At 42.3% G+C, this 14,344-nt stretch overlaps 9 protein-coding genes across 9 annotated transcripts; 3 read left to right on the top strand and 6 right to left on the bottom strand.

Moving 5' to 3' along the window:
* Positions 1-497: 497 nt before the first annotated feature.
* Positions 498-1,706, top strand: FOA43_001501 (uncharacterized protein; the record flags this gene model as incomplete). The annotated part of the gene is made up of 1 exon (XM_038921814.1): positions 498-1,706. The coding sequence occupies one exon, from the start codon at positions 498-500 to the stop codon at positions 1,704-1,706; it is 1,209 nt and encodes a 402-aa protein (XP_038777742.1).
* Positions 1,707-1,766: 60 nt separating this feature from the next.
* On the bottom strand, positions 1,767-2,351 carry FOA43_001502 (uncharacterized protein; the record flags this gene model as incomplete). The annotated part of the gene is made up of 1 exon (XM_038921815.1): positions 1,767-2,351. The coding sequence occupies one exon, from the start codon at positions 2,349-2,351 to the stop codon at positions 1,767-1,769; it is 585 nt and encodes a 194-aa protein (XP_038777743.1).
* A 143-nt stretch (positions 2,352-2,494) lies between these two features.
* Positions 2,495-3,520, bottom strand: FOA43_001503 (uncharacterized protein; the record flags this gene model as incomplete). Its single annotated transcript, XM_038921816.1, has 1 exon — positions 2,495-3,520. The coding sequence occupies one exon, from the start codon at positions 3,518-3,520 to the stop codon at positions 2,495-2,497; it is 1,026 nt and encodes a 341-aa protein (XP_038777744.1).
* A 165-nt stretch (positions 3,521-3,685) lies between these two features.
* RPB3 (45 kDa subunit of RNA polymerase II) lies at positions 3,686-4,648 on the bottom strand (the record flags this gene model as incomplete). Its single annotated transcript, XM_038921817.1, has 1 exon — positions 3,686-4,648. One exon carries the CDS (start codon positions 4,646-4,648, stop codon positions 3,686-3,688), a length of 963 nt encoding a protein of 320 aa, XP_038777745.1.
* A 623-nt stretch (positions 4,649-5,271) lies between these two features.
* On the bottom strand, positions 5,272-6,072 carry FOA43_001505 (uncharacterized protein; the record flags this gene model as incomplete). The annotated part of the gene is made up of 1 exon (XM_038921818.1): positions 5,272-6,072. One exon carries the CDS (start codon positions 6,070-6,072, stop codon positions 5,272-5,274), a length of 801 nt encoding a protein of 266 aa, XP_038777746.1.
* Positions 6,073-6,259: 187 nt separating this feature from the next.
* FOA43_001506 (uncharacterized protein) lies at positions 6,260-6,967 on the top strand (the record flags this gene model as incomplete). The annotated part of the gene is made up of 1 exon (XM_038921819.1): positions 6,260-6,967. One exon carries the CDS (start codon positions 6,260-6,262, stop codon positions 6,965-6,967), a length of 708 nt encoding a protein of 235 aa, XP_038777747.1.
* A 49-nt stretch (positions 6,968-7,016) lies between these two features.
* FOA43_001507 (uncharacterized protein) lies at positions 7,017-9,713 on the bottom strand (the record flags this gene model as incomplete). The annotated part of the gene is made up of 1 exon (XM_038921820.1): positions 7,017-9,713. One exon carries the CDS (start codon positions 9,711-9,713, stop codon positions 7,017-7,019), a length of 2,697 nt encoding a protein of 898 aa, XP_038777748.1.
* A 559-nt stretch (positions 9,714-10,272) lies between these two features.
* FOA43_001508 (uncharacterized protein) lies at positions 10,273-11,991 on the top strand (the record flags this gene model as incomplete). Its single annotated transcript, XM_038921821.1, has 1 exon — positions 10,273-11,991. The coding sequence occupies one exon, from the start codon at positions 10,273-10,275 to the stop codon at positions 11,989-11,991; it is 1,719 nt and encodes a 572-aa protein (XP_038777749.1).
* Positions 11,992-12,273: 282 nt separating this feature from the next.
* On the bottom strand, positions 12,274-12,927 carry FOA43_001509 (uncharacterized protein; the record flags this gene model as incomplete). Its single annotated transcript, XM_038921822.1, has 1 exon — positions 12,274-12,927. One exon carries the CDS (start codon positions 12,925-12,927, stop codon positions 12,274-12,276), a length of 654 nt encoding a protein of 217 aa, XP_038777750.1.
* Positions 12,928-14,344: the final 1,417 nt, after the last annotated feature.

Here is a 14,344-nt window from a genome sequence, read left to right on the forward strand (position 1 = left end):
CCACATACATATAAATATGAGTCTTTGCCCTGCCCGGCCGTTATATTCATATCTCCCCTGTTTTCTGCACATAACGCTTATGAGAAGAACTTGCATTGCATTATTGATTAACTTAAAGGAGAACAGTGTTAGGCCGGTAACGCGAACAGTATCTGAGATGCCTTCAACTCCTACTTCAACGCCAGTTACTTCTGATAATGAAGATAATCAGCCGGCCAAAGTGATTAAGAGAAATTTAATCAGGAAAACAAAGAAAAGAAGGTTGAGGTGTCGAACGAGCAGACCAAAACTTCGACTCAGAATTTCTCAGAAACGGATCTTTAAGATTGAGTCTGTATAGTGCTATAAATATTTATCACCACCATTTTTGGTATTCAGAACATTAATTTTTGTTTCCTAGAACAGGAAATTTAAGGATTGTAATTAAAAGGAATATAGTTGGGTTGTCTTGTTCCTCATTTATTAACTACACATTCATTGCTATATATTTGCTTACAATGACCTTCGAGGATAAATCCTTAGATATTTACTTGAATGAATTTGCTTATACGCCTGAAGAGTCCCTTGTTGAGGTTGCAGACAACCTAAGTCTTGCAAAGGAAGACGCGCTCTTAAGAATTGATAACGAATTTTTGATTGACTGTTCATCTTCAGTGCTTGGTTCTTCAAGCCCAAGCTCTAAAAGGACATCAACGGAACTAAGTGATTGTGAAAGTTCGAAGGTTCGCGATTATACCAAGACTGAAATAGACGTAGAGGAATGCAATTGGGATTACGCGCTGAAAGTTGACAGTCACAGTCCTTTATTTTCCGACGGGATTTCTCCAAAGGATTTACTTATAAAGGAGGAAAACGAAGGGATTTTGCCTCTTAGTGAGTTTAATTTCATGATTACACAAAATTCTCCTTCTCTAAATTCTGTCATTGAACCAGTCACAAATGCAGATTCTCTATTCACTATTTCTGGTCCTCAACCTCTGCCTCAATCGCACAGGCATTCTAGTTCGCACTCCTACTCACATTCTGAAACATATTCGAAAAAAGCTATAATTGTGGGAGATTATGTCACTAAGAATGTACCCGGTGACGGTAAGTTTGAGAAATTAATAGAGGATTATCTTCTTCCCCATTGCTCATTCAATTACCTCAGTAACAAGTATTTCCAAAATAGGAAAAAAGAGGGAGCCTTTGGTAGCAATATCATTTTTGATATCAATTCCAAAAGTCGGATTCCCAGGACTAAAGAAGAAGATCCGGGAAGATTTTCTGTTACCAGTGGTACAGATATCAATTTCTATGAACCATCGATATTTAGGTGCCATTTAATTGAAGAATTCAAAAGACAAGGCCGAGAAGGATTATGTCCATATTGTAAGTTAAGCGAACGAACCGGAGACAATGTGGATGGACTCTTTTTCAATATGAATTCTTCTGCATATCTACACCATGTAACAAAACAGCATGGTGTTTTTAGTAATGGTACTGAGATGCCATTACCTGTTGCTATTGGTAGTATTAAGGAAACCAAGCAGATGAAGAAAGGAGTTAGAACTAACATAGTGGATGCAGCTACCTGTCCCTTCTGTCAAAAGAAGGTCAAAATTCAAAAGCTTGACGACCATAATTTAGACGGCCATAACCGGTTTCTCGGTTACTTCAGGCATCTGTTAGTACATAACATGAGAAAGAAAAATAAAGCCCAATGATTTCATTGCTTGGTTTACCTTAATATTTGATTATTTTAACTATATCTGGACATTACTCGATTAAAAACCAACTTCTTGCGGTAGTATATGATGTTTTCTACCATTCTTTCTAACGCATTCTGTATTAGAGTCCCTTTTCAAACTCTTACGCATATCAAAAGCATCTGTATTGTCGTTCAGCTTATTCTTATTGGGCAATTTTAAGGAAGAGGAGGATCCTCCATAGTATCCTATCACTCTTCTATAAACGGAGTAACCGAGTTTCTCGTAAAAGTTAATCGCTAAGGTATTATTGCACTTGACAAACAAGTCGATGAAGAATGCAAAGTAGGGCTTTTCATCCTGGGTGTAGGTTTCAAGGGTGGTACAGAGGTAAGAACCTAGGCCTATTCTTCTATAGTTAGGATCTATAGTAACTGCAGAGATATGAGCATGCCATTCTTTCTTGGCCACCTGTCCCTCTGTCTTTGCCAACATATAACCAGTGGGGGTTCCTAGTGAGGAGGTTGATTTATAGAAGAGGGTGGGCCAATCACTGAGATACTGTAGGTAGAAGTATATGTAAAAGTTCTCAGTGAGGGGATCAAGATTGATGGGGTTTAGGTCGAATAAGTCGGTAGCATGGAACGGTTTGATGGATGTCATTTAGGATGGAAGGGGTGAGTAACGTGAAATAAGTAGAGAAGAAGAAAGAACTAGGGAGAGCGACAAGTCGATCGATTGTGGTTTCTCTCGTTTACATGACATTACTCACAAAATATTTGATATTTATATAAAAGCAAATTCAACTAGTAAGCCCACTCTTGTGCAGGTTTTTCATTACCGTTGTTGTTGCTGTTGTTGTAGCTATTACTCTGGTCCCTGCTATTGCTATTGCTATTGCTGTTCTCATCGTAGTTATTGTAATCATTCCTGCGGTTTTTGTACCCTCCTCTCCCGTATCCTCTTCCTCTTCCACCAGTATATCCTCTTCCACCGGTATATCCTCTTCCGCCACGTCCCCTGTTGCCACCACGACCCCGATAACCTCCTCTTCTTGTAGACGTTTGACCAAATGTATCCAAGTTCATCTGCTTCTCTTCAGACCATCTTATTTTGTCCTGATCTGAGTCCTGAGTGGAAGAGGACAAATTATCAAAGAAGGACGATTTCTTGTTGTAGAACTCGCCGTTATCTTCAGAGTTGGTTTTATCATCTTTCTTTTCGATTTCCTGAAATTTAGCATTGTTTGCATCAAAATCGAAGTCGGTTCCCATGCCTTCGGGTTTGGGTTGGTGAGTTTCTGGGAGTTTGGTTTTGGGGCGAGCTGGTGCAGCTGTAGACCGAACAGTAGGAGCAACTGGTGCAGGTGCACGGGCTGGTGCAGGAGCTGGTGCTGGTGCAGGAGCAGGTGCTGGTGCAGGAGAAGGGGCTGGTGCAGGAGAAGGGGCTGGTGCTGGTGCACGGGCTGGTGCTGGTGCTGGTGCAGGAGACGTCGTACCGGCCCCCGCGCCAGGTGAAAACATAGGCATGCCAAATCCCATCTGCGCATACGGTGCCATCTGAGGAACAGGAATAGCCTGGACTTGGTCCGCTGGGATATCCAAGATGTTCAAGTTCTTGACACTGTCTCCGGTAAGCTGGAAATGCTCATAAATTTCTGGTGAAGGATAGATCACTTTACTAGGATCCAATATTCTGTCCTCTGTTCCCAAGCATCTAACGTTAGCCAATGAAATAGTACCTTTACTGCCATCAATATCCTCTAATGTTCCCACATAACGAAGATCAGCCTGTGAAATAAGCGCAATGGTTTTTCCCTTATATTCAGACATCTTGCAACCAACTATTGACTATCTAAGTAACTAGTAGTGTCAACGGTTCAATGTGACGTTCAACGGTTCAATTCAAACTTTTAGCTTTAAACTTTTTCAGTCGATCGAGTCGCGGCGACGCAGAATAATAGATATACTAATATATTTTTTTGTACAAAGTAATGTTCACCATCTACCGGCAGATCCACTCATATCTGTATCGAACTGACCATTCTCTCCTGATGCTGATGGATAGTAATGGTCTGCACCCGTATCCATGCTATCCATGCCACCCATAGTATCTTCTGGTCCTCTTCCTGCCCGATCCTCCCGTTCCTCCTGCTCCTTATGGTCTAGTTTATCCAATTCAAACACAATGTTGGCCACCTTCTTCTGTAATTCTGTACATCCTTTGGAAATCACCTCGTTGGGTTTTAACACTCCGGTCGTTTCCACATTCACGTAAAATCTATTAGGCTTGGCATTGTAATCTACCTTTTCTCCTGGCACTGGTGGCTCTTCCCATTCGCAATTGGCACTCTTGGGCCATTCCTTGTCGACATCTTCTTCATACCAAAGGTCTGTATGCTTCAGCTTGTTCCAAGGATCGTATTCAAATCCAATGGCGGCACAAGGTGACCATTTGGCATGCTCTTTGGCAATTCCTTTTTTTGCAATACATGTGATGCTTAACTGTTGGTGCTTCTTCAACTTACAGATTAGCACTCCCTTTTTCTGAGGGTCTCTGATCACCGGTTGGCCTAGATTTAGTCCAGTATTCGGGCTAGCCATCACCAAATGACTTGAATATACATTCATTGTTTCATCAGAATCGCATCTGGCCTTCAACTGTAGTGTTACAGAACACTTCTCGCAATGATCCTCACAGGTACAATCTCTGGTATACTTTAATCGGTCGATATCTTCGCTCTCCAACGGAACTAGACCCAACCTGTGAGCCAAAAATTCGTCCGCCAAAACACTTGTATTGGTACGAATATCCACCAAATCGATCGCTAGCGTGGGCACCTCGGCAAGCATCGTTCTTCTAAGGGAGTTGGCGAGAGCCATATCCACGTCTGATAGAATGAAGTCCACATCATCACGTCCTGCCTTTCTTATTGTCACTTGTGGTTCCTTGTTCGACATTTCTTTCTATTTTATGTGCTACCGTAACACCAACACCAATACCAATACCAGCAACAGCAAGAACAGCGAAGCAGCAGTATGCAATTGTCTTGTCATTTCTGGAGCTTCCTTGTTTCGCTCAACTGCCCAAAAGGCGCGAGCTCAAATGGAGAGAAAAAATTTCTCCGTCCTTTTTTGCATCCCTACACCGCAAGGCCTGGTCCTAGATTGATCCATAGATTGATTGATGAGTTAGTTGTACTCTCCTCTTTGCTGCTTCCTACAATACAAATATGTCAGAAAAAATACCCATGCCAGATCTTCGCTTTGAACAGTCGTTTGTGGCCAAACTCAAGAGAAATGCCTCTACAAAGAAGCGGTCACGATTGACTGTCGGAAAGTCACAAAGAGAAGAAGGAGAGCCCAGATTAGGAGCCTCCGTTATCATTTCGACTATATTTAGCGATCAGCTTGTTATGCCACTAATTCAGGGTTTTATGCTTGCCTTTTTTAGAATGACCTTGCTGCCCTGGATACGGACAGTATTTGGGTTTGGTAGATCCGTTGCACAGTTGGTTAGGAGAGCCTGAACATTACAGCAGAGCATGCTTTTCTTATATGTATGAAAATTAATGATGTGTAAACTAAGCTTTGTTTGGTCTCTCGTTCCACTTACAACAATCCTCAAATTTGACCAACTTTCCTCCAAAAATGTCCAACGCACTTCCAAACGTCAAGTCTACTCTGCCCTTACTCAATCCGTCCACCAAGTCTAAATCATTCACAGATCTGGCTCCTCCAGCATACACCACAGGAACATGACACCATTCGCCAAGTTTTCCAACCAATTCCTTGTCTATTCCATGACATAATCCTTCCACATCGGCAGCGTGAACTAAGAATTCAGAGCAGTATCTCTCAAACATCTCAAACACTTCTTTCTTAAGTTCCATCTCAGTCAATGTCTGCCATTTGTTAATGGCCACAACCCAGTTTCCGTCCCTTCTTTTCCGACAGCTTAGATCGACTACCAAATGTTCTCTTCCTACCAGTTCATGGATTTTCTCTAAACGAGCCTCGTCAAATTCTCCACCTGGAAATAACCATGACGTTACAATTACCTTATCTGCACCATTTTCAATCCAGTATTGAGCGTTTGTATCGTTGATTCCACCTCCTATCTGCATATGGCCCGGCCATTTCTTTAATGCTTCCAGTGCTACCAGATTATTTTCTTCCAGAGATCCTAACTTAATCACATGAGTCCGGATAATATTATGTATCTTGTATAGATTTGCATAGTATGAAGATGGCTTCTCACTAACAAAATTGGTAGCTAGACTCGAATCATGTTTCGAAATATTATCGTCCGAATCCAAAGTCCTACCCACAATCTGTTTCACTTTTCCTCCGTGAATGTCAATACAGCCAACATAGTAGGTCATTTTCTGCCACAAGATACTTCGTAATCTTAGATCCTTGAACTTCTTTCTCACTTTCCAGTTTTTCACTTGGGTGGTTTTTTTCACCCGACGCGGCTGTGCAGTTTTGAAAAAATTATCGAATATATTTTTCATTTTCCACTCCAGATCTACCCACTAGTGGAGATCACTCTGCTCATCTAGTATCATTATGGCACCTCTAATTGTGAGGTTTGAGGACAAATATGATCCCAAAATGGTTGAAAATAGTCGATCGGAAAAGAAGATTCTTCGAAGTGGTAAACCGATCTCATTGGCACAACTCAAGCGTAAGGGTCAACTAGCAGAGAAGCAGAAGCTGAAACAAGCCAAGACTGAGGAAGACAAGCAAGACATGAAGAATGATCTTGAACTTCAACGATTACTTGATGAATCACATATTTTAGCCGGGGATCACGGTTTTTCTGGAGCGGACGTGGGTTTTTCTGGAGCGGACGTGGGTTTCCAGGATGAGGTGATGGGTAATTCAAGAGTGAGGACGCTGGATTCCAGGATGCAGAAGCTAGCAGAAGCAAACCAAGCTCATAAACATAAGTTGGAAAATATGCCCATGAATTATAGAAAAGGTATGGTTAAAGCTCAGCTGAAAAGAATCAGTAAATATGAAGAAGAGGCTCATGAAGCAGGAATCATTCTGGCCAAATCTAGGAAAGGAGAGTTTAGACGCATAGGTGATGATGGCACCACCTCGTTCACGGAGAGAATTGGTAGCGGTATGAAGAAACAGTCAAGAATGAGAGATAGGGGCTTGCGTGTCAATACTGTTGGAAAAGCCACTAGCCATGGTGTGCTGCTCTCGAAACATGATTTGCATAAGATCACAGGAGGTGATAAGAAAAAACGCAAAGGAAGAAAATAAGTATGGGGGGAGGAGTTTAGATCTTTTTGTATATTAGGTAGTTTATATATCACTCTTCTTCTGCTTCTTCTTCTATTTCCATTCTAGCCTCTCTAAGACGATTAATCTTAGCTACCAAGCCAGCCAATTCCAGTCGCTCGGCCATTTTGGCAGCAGCTGCCAATGCTCTATCATCTCTAAGTTTCGTAGATAAATAAAATGCATCCGAAATATCTCCTTCGTTACATGATTGTCCCACCTGTTTCAATAATGCTGCATCGTATCGAACGCTAAGTGCTGCAAGCCTCTCCTCAGCAGTTTCATCTTCAACATCATCATTGGTGATTGCATCATTAAGAAGTTCAGCCTGAACAATTGTTCTTATGAGTTCTTCTTCGGCTGAATTACCACTATTCTTCTTCTCTTTCGGCTGATCGTCGCTATCGTTGTCTATACCATTTCCTTCCTCATTTGTGTCTTCCGTTTTCTGTCCCTCGGAATCGTCTCCAACCGGCAGCTTCACAGACATTTCCGATGGTAATGTCAATGGGAAAGATGGATATTCTGATCCTCTCACCACTATAAAGTTGAACTGATCCTTGAACAAACCCAAAGGCCATGCGGTAACATTGTCACCCGTAGCAATACGTCTGAGACCTTCATTTGCATCCAATATAGGAACCCAGCATGCTTGTAAAGGATCCCTCCATCGACTAAGCACCAATATCACATTATCCTGGCCGACAATGCATGGGTCTCCATCCGAGGAAAAGAAGAGCCCTCTAATTGGATGTCTTTTACCTTCAACGGATACACTAATAGGAAGACTTTCGCTCCTTTGATAGTACTTACCGTCTAGATCTTGCAAGTTGAAACTGTAATTGTAGGGAGACGTGTAGGTGACCGTCACTAGATACTTGCTACTATTGATGCAAGCCACCACGGGAGGCATCTTCTCGAGTCTCTCAAGACGTCCGTAGAGACTGTATCGGCGAACATAGCCCAAAGATGAGCATGCAAACACAGCATTAGGACCAAGAGATACAGAAGTTAGAAATTCCCCAGGCTGTAGCTGTATCTCTCGCTGCCAATTGCGGCTTTGATCATGCGTTTTAAAGATCATCGTGGCCTTAACCCTTTCTTTAGAGCCATGCAAAGATTTGTGATATGCACTTCCCGCCAACAAAATACCTTCTCCGTTCATGGATGCAATATCGATACTGTTAAAGTCACGGAAATGATACTCCCTATGTAAGCTACGATCAAAAAACGTTACGGTTACCGTATTGTAACCCTCCTGTTTCACTGACCAGGCATATCCAACTGGATTAATCGTAAGATACCTTCTGCTGGTTTCCCATGGCGTTCCACCGGGAGAATAAGGTAGAAGTCTTGACAGTCCTTGGTACTGGTTGTCAAATCGAACTTTTTTATGCTTATGCATCCCACCGGAGCCATTATGAATATCATCAGCAGATCTCTTACCATTCTCAGTATAGCCTGCACCATCGTCATCGATGATAAAGTCGTCTTCGCCACCAAACAAACCCTCTGAGCCCAACGAATCTGCACCTGGTGATCCCCCAGTATTTGAGTCCGCCTCTTTCTCTCCATCGATGTCCAGGTGTTCGTTCGTGCCCTCTTCTTCCTCGTCTCCTTCCTGTTCGGTAGCTTCATCGGAAACTAACTTGGATGTGGAACTTTCAACTTCATATCTAATAATATTTCCGGATGTAGTTCCAATGATTATCATGTCAGAGTGTCTGTTCCAAGACAAACTAAACGCTCTCATAGGAACATCAAAGCTCTGAACAGACCTCTGCGTCTTGTAATCCCAAACAACCAATTTGTTATCGAGTCCCACCGATGCCAGGAGCTTACCGTTGGGCGACCAATGCAAATCAATAATGGGCTTAGTATGAGACCCATCTTTAGTTGACTGAAATTGAAATTTAGGTTTGGACAAGTCGCTTCTGTCATAGACCACAATTTCTCTCACTCTTGTAGGAATCGCTAATAGATCGCCACTTGGATGCCAATCGGGACGTACTGAAGAAAACTTAGCAGTACTATCCTTTCCCATAGGCTGAGTCTGAGGAGCACCACCGTTGGCTATATCTTGATCCAAATCGTCGTCAAAGCCATCCATGTCGTCGTCGTCATCATCGAGGGGTAAACCACTGTCCGCTCTTAAAGTGTCTGCATCACCTATAACAGATCTTTTGTCGACTAAAATGCTAGAGAATGTATGCAGCCTCGTTGGCTCGGCTGTAGTGTATGAATAAATTGCCAAATCACCATTGGCAAGAGACACAGCAGCCAGATCTCCCACGTCGTTGTATGACAACGATGCAATTTGCTCCCGAACATCCACGGTACTCTTCACACCATGTTCAGAACTCTTGATTTCAACCAATTGTAACTTGCCATCAAGTCCTCCACATAATGCCATGGCTCCTCCATGAGTGAATACAGCCGAAGTTAGACCCAAGGGAGAGCGTAGCAAAGTCGCTGTTTCTTTAAGTGTCTTGAGGTCATAAATGTGGCATTCACCATTATTTGACGCAACCAATGCCGTATTGTGTCCTGTCTCAAATGATTTTGCTCCGTTCACCACATCAAGCACCTCCGGTTCCTGTTCTGGTTTCGTTAGATCAAACACCTTAAGAATACTGCTAGAACACACATAGAGGAAATCTGATTTGGCTGAGTGGCGCACAAACGTGCTTCCACCAGAAACAAATACTTTTGTCACGTTCTCGTCCATCTTGAACGAAGCTTGGCAAAGATAAGTTATCACGGCAAGAAAAGAGTAGAGTTAAACGGCACGGTGGTTTCGAAATGGAAATCTCAAACGCGTAAATTCATGACGCGACTCTCTTTCTTTTTCTAAAAGCGGAATCATGTGATAAAAGGCAGGTGTTTAAGACGCAGGTAAGAATCAGGTGAGGAAAAGGAAAAGGAAAGGCAAAGGGAAAGAGAAAGAGAACTATATATAGCATGTTGTTCTGCTTCTCTGTGTATCTCCTATCTAACTGCCAGCATCTTGTCTACTCCCCAATATCTCCTACTCTCTTCTGTCTGGTGTACGGATTTAGATCTATGTCTCAAGCTGAATTTTTCAGGACAAAAATTTTTTCTTTAATTTTTTTTTTTATTTTTTTTTCTAGTTTAGTGCCATCTTTGTTCTGGATCAAAATCACAAGAGGGATACATATTTGCTTGTGAAGAAGTATTTTGGAGTGAACTAATTGGATTGATATTTGACATCCAAGGATCCTTGATAGTACAGGTTATAGAAAGTTCATTTTCAGTTTCTTCAATCGATGGTAACCGATTCATTTTTTACAGATCCTTCAGCAAAGAGGAAAAGAAAGAACAGAGCCACGTCGACTGTTCGTAATAGAAGTGATAAGAAAAGACGTATCAATCATAGGAAAAACAATGAAAATGACAATGACAATAATGATAATAGAAAAGAGGATGCTGAATCAGAAGATTTAGACGATGAAGTTGGAGCTGACATCTTTGAAGAAGATTCAGAGGAGGAGGATAATCGAGAAGAGGATGAAGAAGAGGCCGAAAGAAAGCAGAAAGAAGAAGAAGAAAAAGCAGAATCTGTTGTAGATAAACGTCGGAGGCTCGCTAAAGAATATCTCGCAGACTTAAAGCGAGGATTAGAGGAAGGTCAAGATAATGGAATCACCGGAGACTATGCCTTTGATGCAAAGGATTTGGACGAAGAAATCATTAGCTCCAGACTTCAGAGAGATGTTGCGGAGGAAAAAGGTTATGTGTACAAGTTCTTTGGAAATCGAATGAACTTGGATGATGCTCATATAACAGTGAGGCGTGTATCCAATATGGGATTGACGTCAATATCTGTCAGGTATCCATATCTATACACCACATCAAAAGACATAGAATTGGCGAAATGGGATATTAGAGACAGTACAAAGAAGCCTAAAAAGGTGAAGTATGCCCGAGGAGGTGTTAAGTACACGGAGGTTTCGAAAGATTCTTTGGAAAATGGACACTGTGATGAGATATATGCATGTGCAGTGAGTCCGGATGGAAAGTATGTCGTGACAGGAGGTAAAGATAAGAGATTGATAGTGTGGTCTGGAGAAAATTTAGCATGCCTCAAAGTATTACCGACCAATAGTAAGAAAGGAGAAGTTTATGGATTGGCATTTAGACGCAAGTCTGATCAATTGTACGTTGCATGTGGTGATTTAAAGATTAGAACGTACAGTGTGGATCAACAGGCACAATTGGAGACCCTATATGGACATCAGGATCTTGTTGAAGACATATCTGCATTAGGTCAGGAGAGGTGTGTTACTGTAGGTAGTCGGGATCGAACGGCGATGCTATGGAAGATTCCGGATGAGACCAGATTGACATTTAGAGGGGGAGATTCGATAGAAAAGTTTCAGCAATTAATGAGGAAGCAAGAGAGAGATTTAGGGAAGAATGCAGGTGATGCAATTCCTCCGTTTATAGTGGAGGGAAGTATCGACTGCGTTGCGATGGTAGATGATTCTCACTTTGTGACAGGTTCTGATAATGGTAATGTTTCACTGTGGTCGACGTCTAAGAAGAAGCCTATTTTCACAGTGAGACAGGCGCATGGTATGCAGCCTAAAATAAAGGCTGTTGACGTATCTGCAGAGAGAGATGTTAATATAGCGGAACAGCAGGTTCCTAAACAGTTACCGTTTTGGATCACCAGCATACATGCAATTCCATTTTCGGATATATTTGTGAGTGGCTCGTGGAATGGGGTATTGAAGGTATGGAAACTGGCAGAAGATTTAAGAAGCTTTGAATTATTGGGAGATCTTAATAGAGCCAAGGGAGTAGTGACTAGAATAGATAGCTACGAGGATGAAGAGAACCATAGTGTGAGAATATATGCGTCACTATCGAAAGAGCATCGATTGGGAAGATGGATTAAGCCTTTGGAAGGATCGAGGAACGCGATTTATTCTGCAACGATAGAGGTGAAGCAGCAGGCAGCAATTAGAAAGGAAAAGTCTTAGCTATTATTAGACACGATAGTAATAATAAAAAAAATAAAGATAAAGCAGAACAAGTTGAGCATGTAATCAACTCAAAAAAAGAGAGATTGTACATGTCAAAAGAGTTTTTTTTCGCTTTAGAACTGAAAGAAGCAGAAAGCATCAAAGGAGGGAAAAAAAATAAAGAAGTAAACAGTCAAGAAGAAGAACCAGTGCTTTAAAGGAGAGAAGTATTCGGCAGTTGGTAAAAACCTGCTGAGTTGGTAAAAGGTAGCACTATTCTCTAATTTTCTTGGTATCCAATCACAATAAGGCAGCCATAACAAAGCCAGCAATTCCAAGACCGACTGTGCTGAAAGATGACTGTAGGTATGCAGCAGCAGCGCCAGCAGAAGAAGAAGATGAAGCCTTAGAGGTGGCAATTTCAGAGGCAGAAGTGGAAGTGGTTTCTGGAATAGTTGTGAGAGACTCTGAAGTTAAAGTTTGACTGTGCGTGTAGTTGTGGTAGGTTGTGTTAGCGTAAGAGGTCGTAGCACTGGTAGTGTTTGCATATGAAGTCGTTGTTGAATTTGCATAGGTGGTATTCTCGTAGGCGATGGCAAGCAATCCTCTGGCTCTGGATAAAGAGCTTGCAGCAGCAATGGCCGACTCAGCAGAGGCGACAGAAGCAGCACTAGCAGCAGAAGCAACACTTGCAACACTTGCAACACTAGCAGCCGACTCAGCAGAGGCGACGGAAGCAACACTTGCAGCATACTCAGCACTGGCGACAGAAGCTGCACTGACAACAGACTCGGCAGAGGAAGCAGAAGCAGCAAGAGCAGCGGATTGTTCAGGTGTTAAAAGAGTCATGGTAGTGGTGACAGTAATGGTACTGGTGCTGTCATCGTCACAGGCAGCCAATGGAATAAGTGGTGCCAAGGCAGTTGCGGCTAGCAACAAATCGTGTAAGAGCATGTTTGAATAAAAGGAGTGTAAATAGTTGGTAACGAACAGTCAGGTAAAGAACAAGAAAGAAGAAGAAGAGAAGGGTCCAAAAGCAAGAAGACAGACGCGAACAAAACAAACTGAGGCAGAAGGCTAAAATGAAAATAAACTTGGAATTGCAATAGGAAAAATCAAGTGACACCCAGAATAGTAACAAACCTAGAAAGCACAGGAAAGAGAAGGGAAACAAGCGGGAAAGCAGTCAGAAGAGTTTTCCGGAAGCGCCCAAATCTGCACCGGGAAGGGTCTAATTTGGAATTTCTGGGTGCAATTGGATGAGAAGACACGGTCCATTGAACTTGGTGAATGGCCTTATTGTTTTCATGGAAGCGAGTAGAGCCACCATAAAAGCGTTGAGCTCCAGATTAGGAAATATAGTTGTAGTGGAAATGCCTGATCCGGCGACATCAAATGCCGAAACTGGAAATCTAAACATGGCAAAAATATTTTTTTTAGAACGCACCATGGCGACCGAGAACCGTTACAATTTGGGTGCCGATCATTACTTTATTAGGAAGGAGACACGGTTGAAATATAAAATAATAGTATGTGGTGTCAGGAGTGGATGATGGAATGCTGGAGATACATTCAGCAAGCAAAAAAGGAGCTTGGAATGTATCGACCAGATATTTACGTACTAGGTGACTGACAAACGTCGGCATTCATTAGTATCAAGTTAGTAGTGAAGCATGCCTAAGGATCTACGAAATCTTCCAAAGGACCAGACATGTGCCTAAATATTACCCCAGCATAGTAAATAATGTAAAAATGTGTGTACTGTTTACAAACACGCCGACAACTCGAGCAGGACAGTAACGCTAAGGTCGTATGTGCTTCCCTCTGGTGGTGTAATAAGTAAATAGTGGCATTTTTATTCTCGTTCTTCGATCGACGCGACTGTATTTATCCAGTGTCGGTCGATCGGGAATAAATACACAGTAGATGGTAATGCCCCGCCCGGCAATACCGGCATTTGTTCTGTTTAAGGTCTGCTTTTGAGCAATTATGATTGGCTAGTAAGTGATGAAATAAGTGGATAAATTTCAACGGTAATGGCTAATGGGCAGTCCCTAGAGCTCCCTCGGGCTCCTCCAGGCTCATTCAGGCTCATTCAGGCTCATTCAGGCTCATTCAGGCTCTCCCAGGCTCTCCCAGGCTCTCCCAGGCTCTCCCAGGCTCCCAGATAACCTCTCGGTCAGCCCCCTCCCTCGATCAATGCCCCTTTCATTGCTTCCCAATGCGGCATCGGAAAATAATAAGACGTAAAACTAAGCGTTATGGTTCCATCTCCTTTGTCCACCAACACAAGAACCGGATTTTCTTTGGGATCACTGCATTGCCAATGAATAACCAACGTTTTTTTAGACAATATGATGGATAAACAGTT

Source organism: Brettanomyces nanus, chromosome 1, assembly GCF_011074865.1.
Source record: "Brettanomyces nanus chromosome 1, complete sequence".
Classification (NCBI taxonomy): Eukaryota; Fungi; Ascomycota; class Pichiomycetes; order Pichiales; family Pichiaceae; genus Brettanomyces; species Brettanomyces nanus.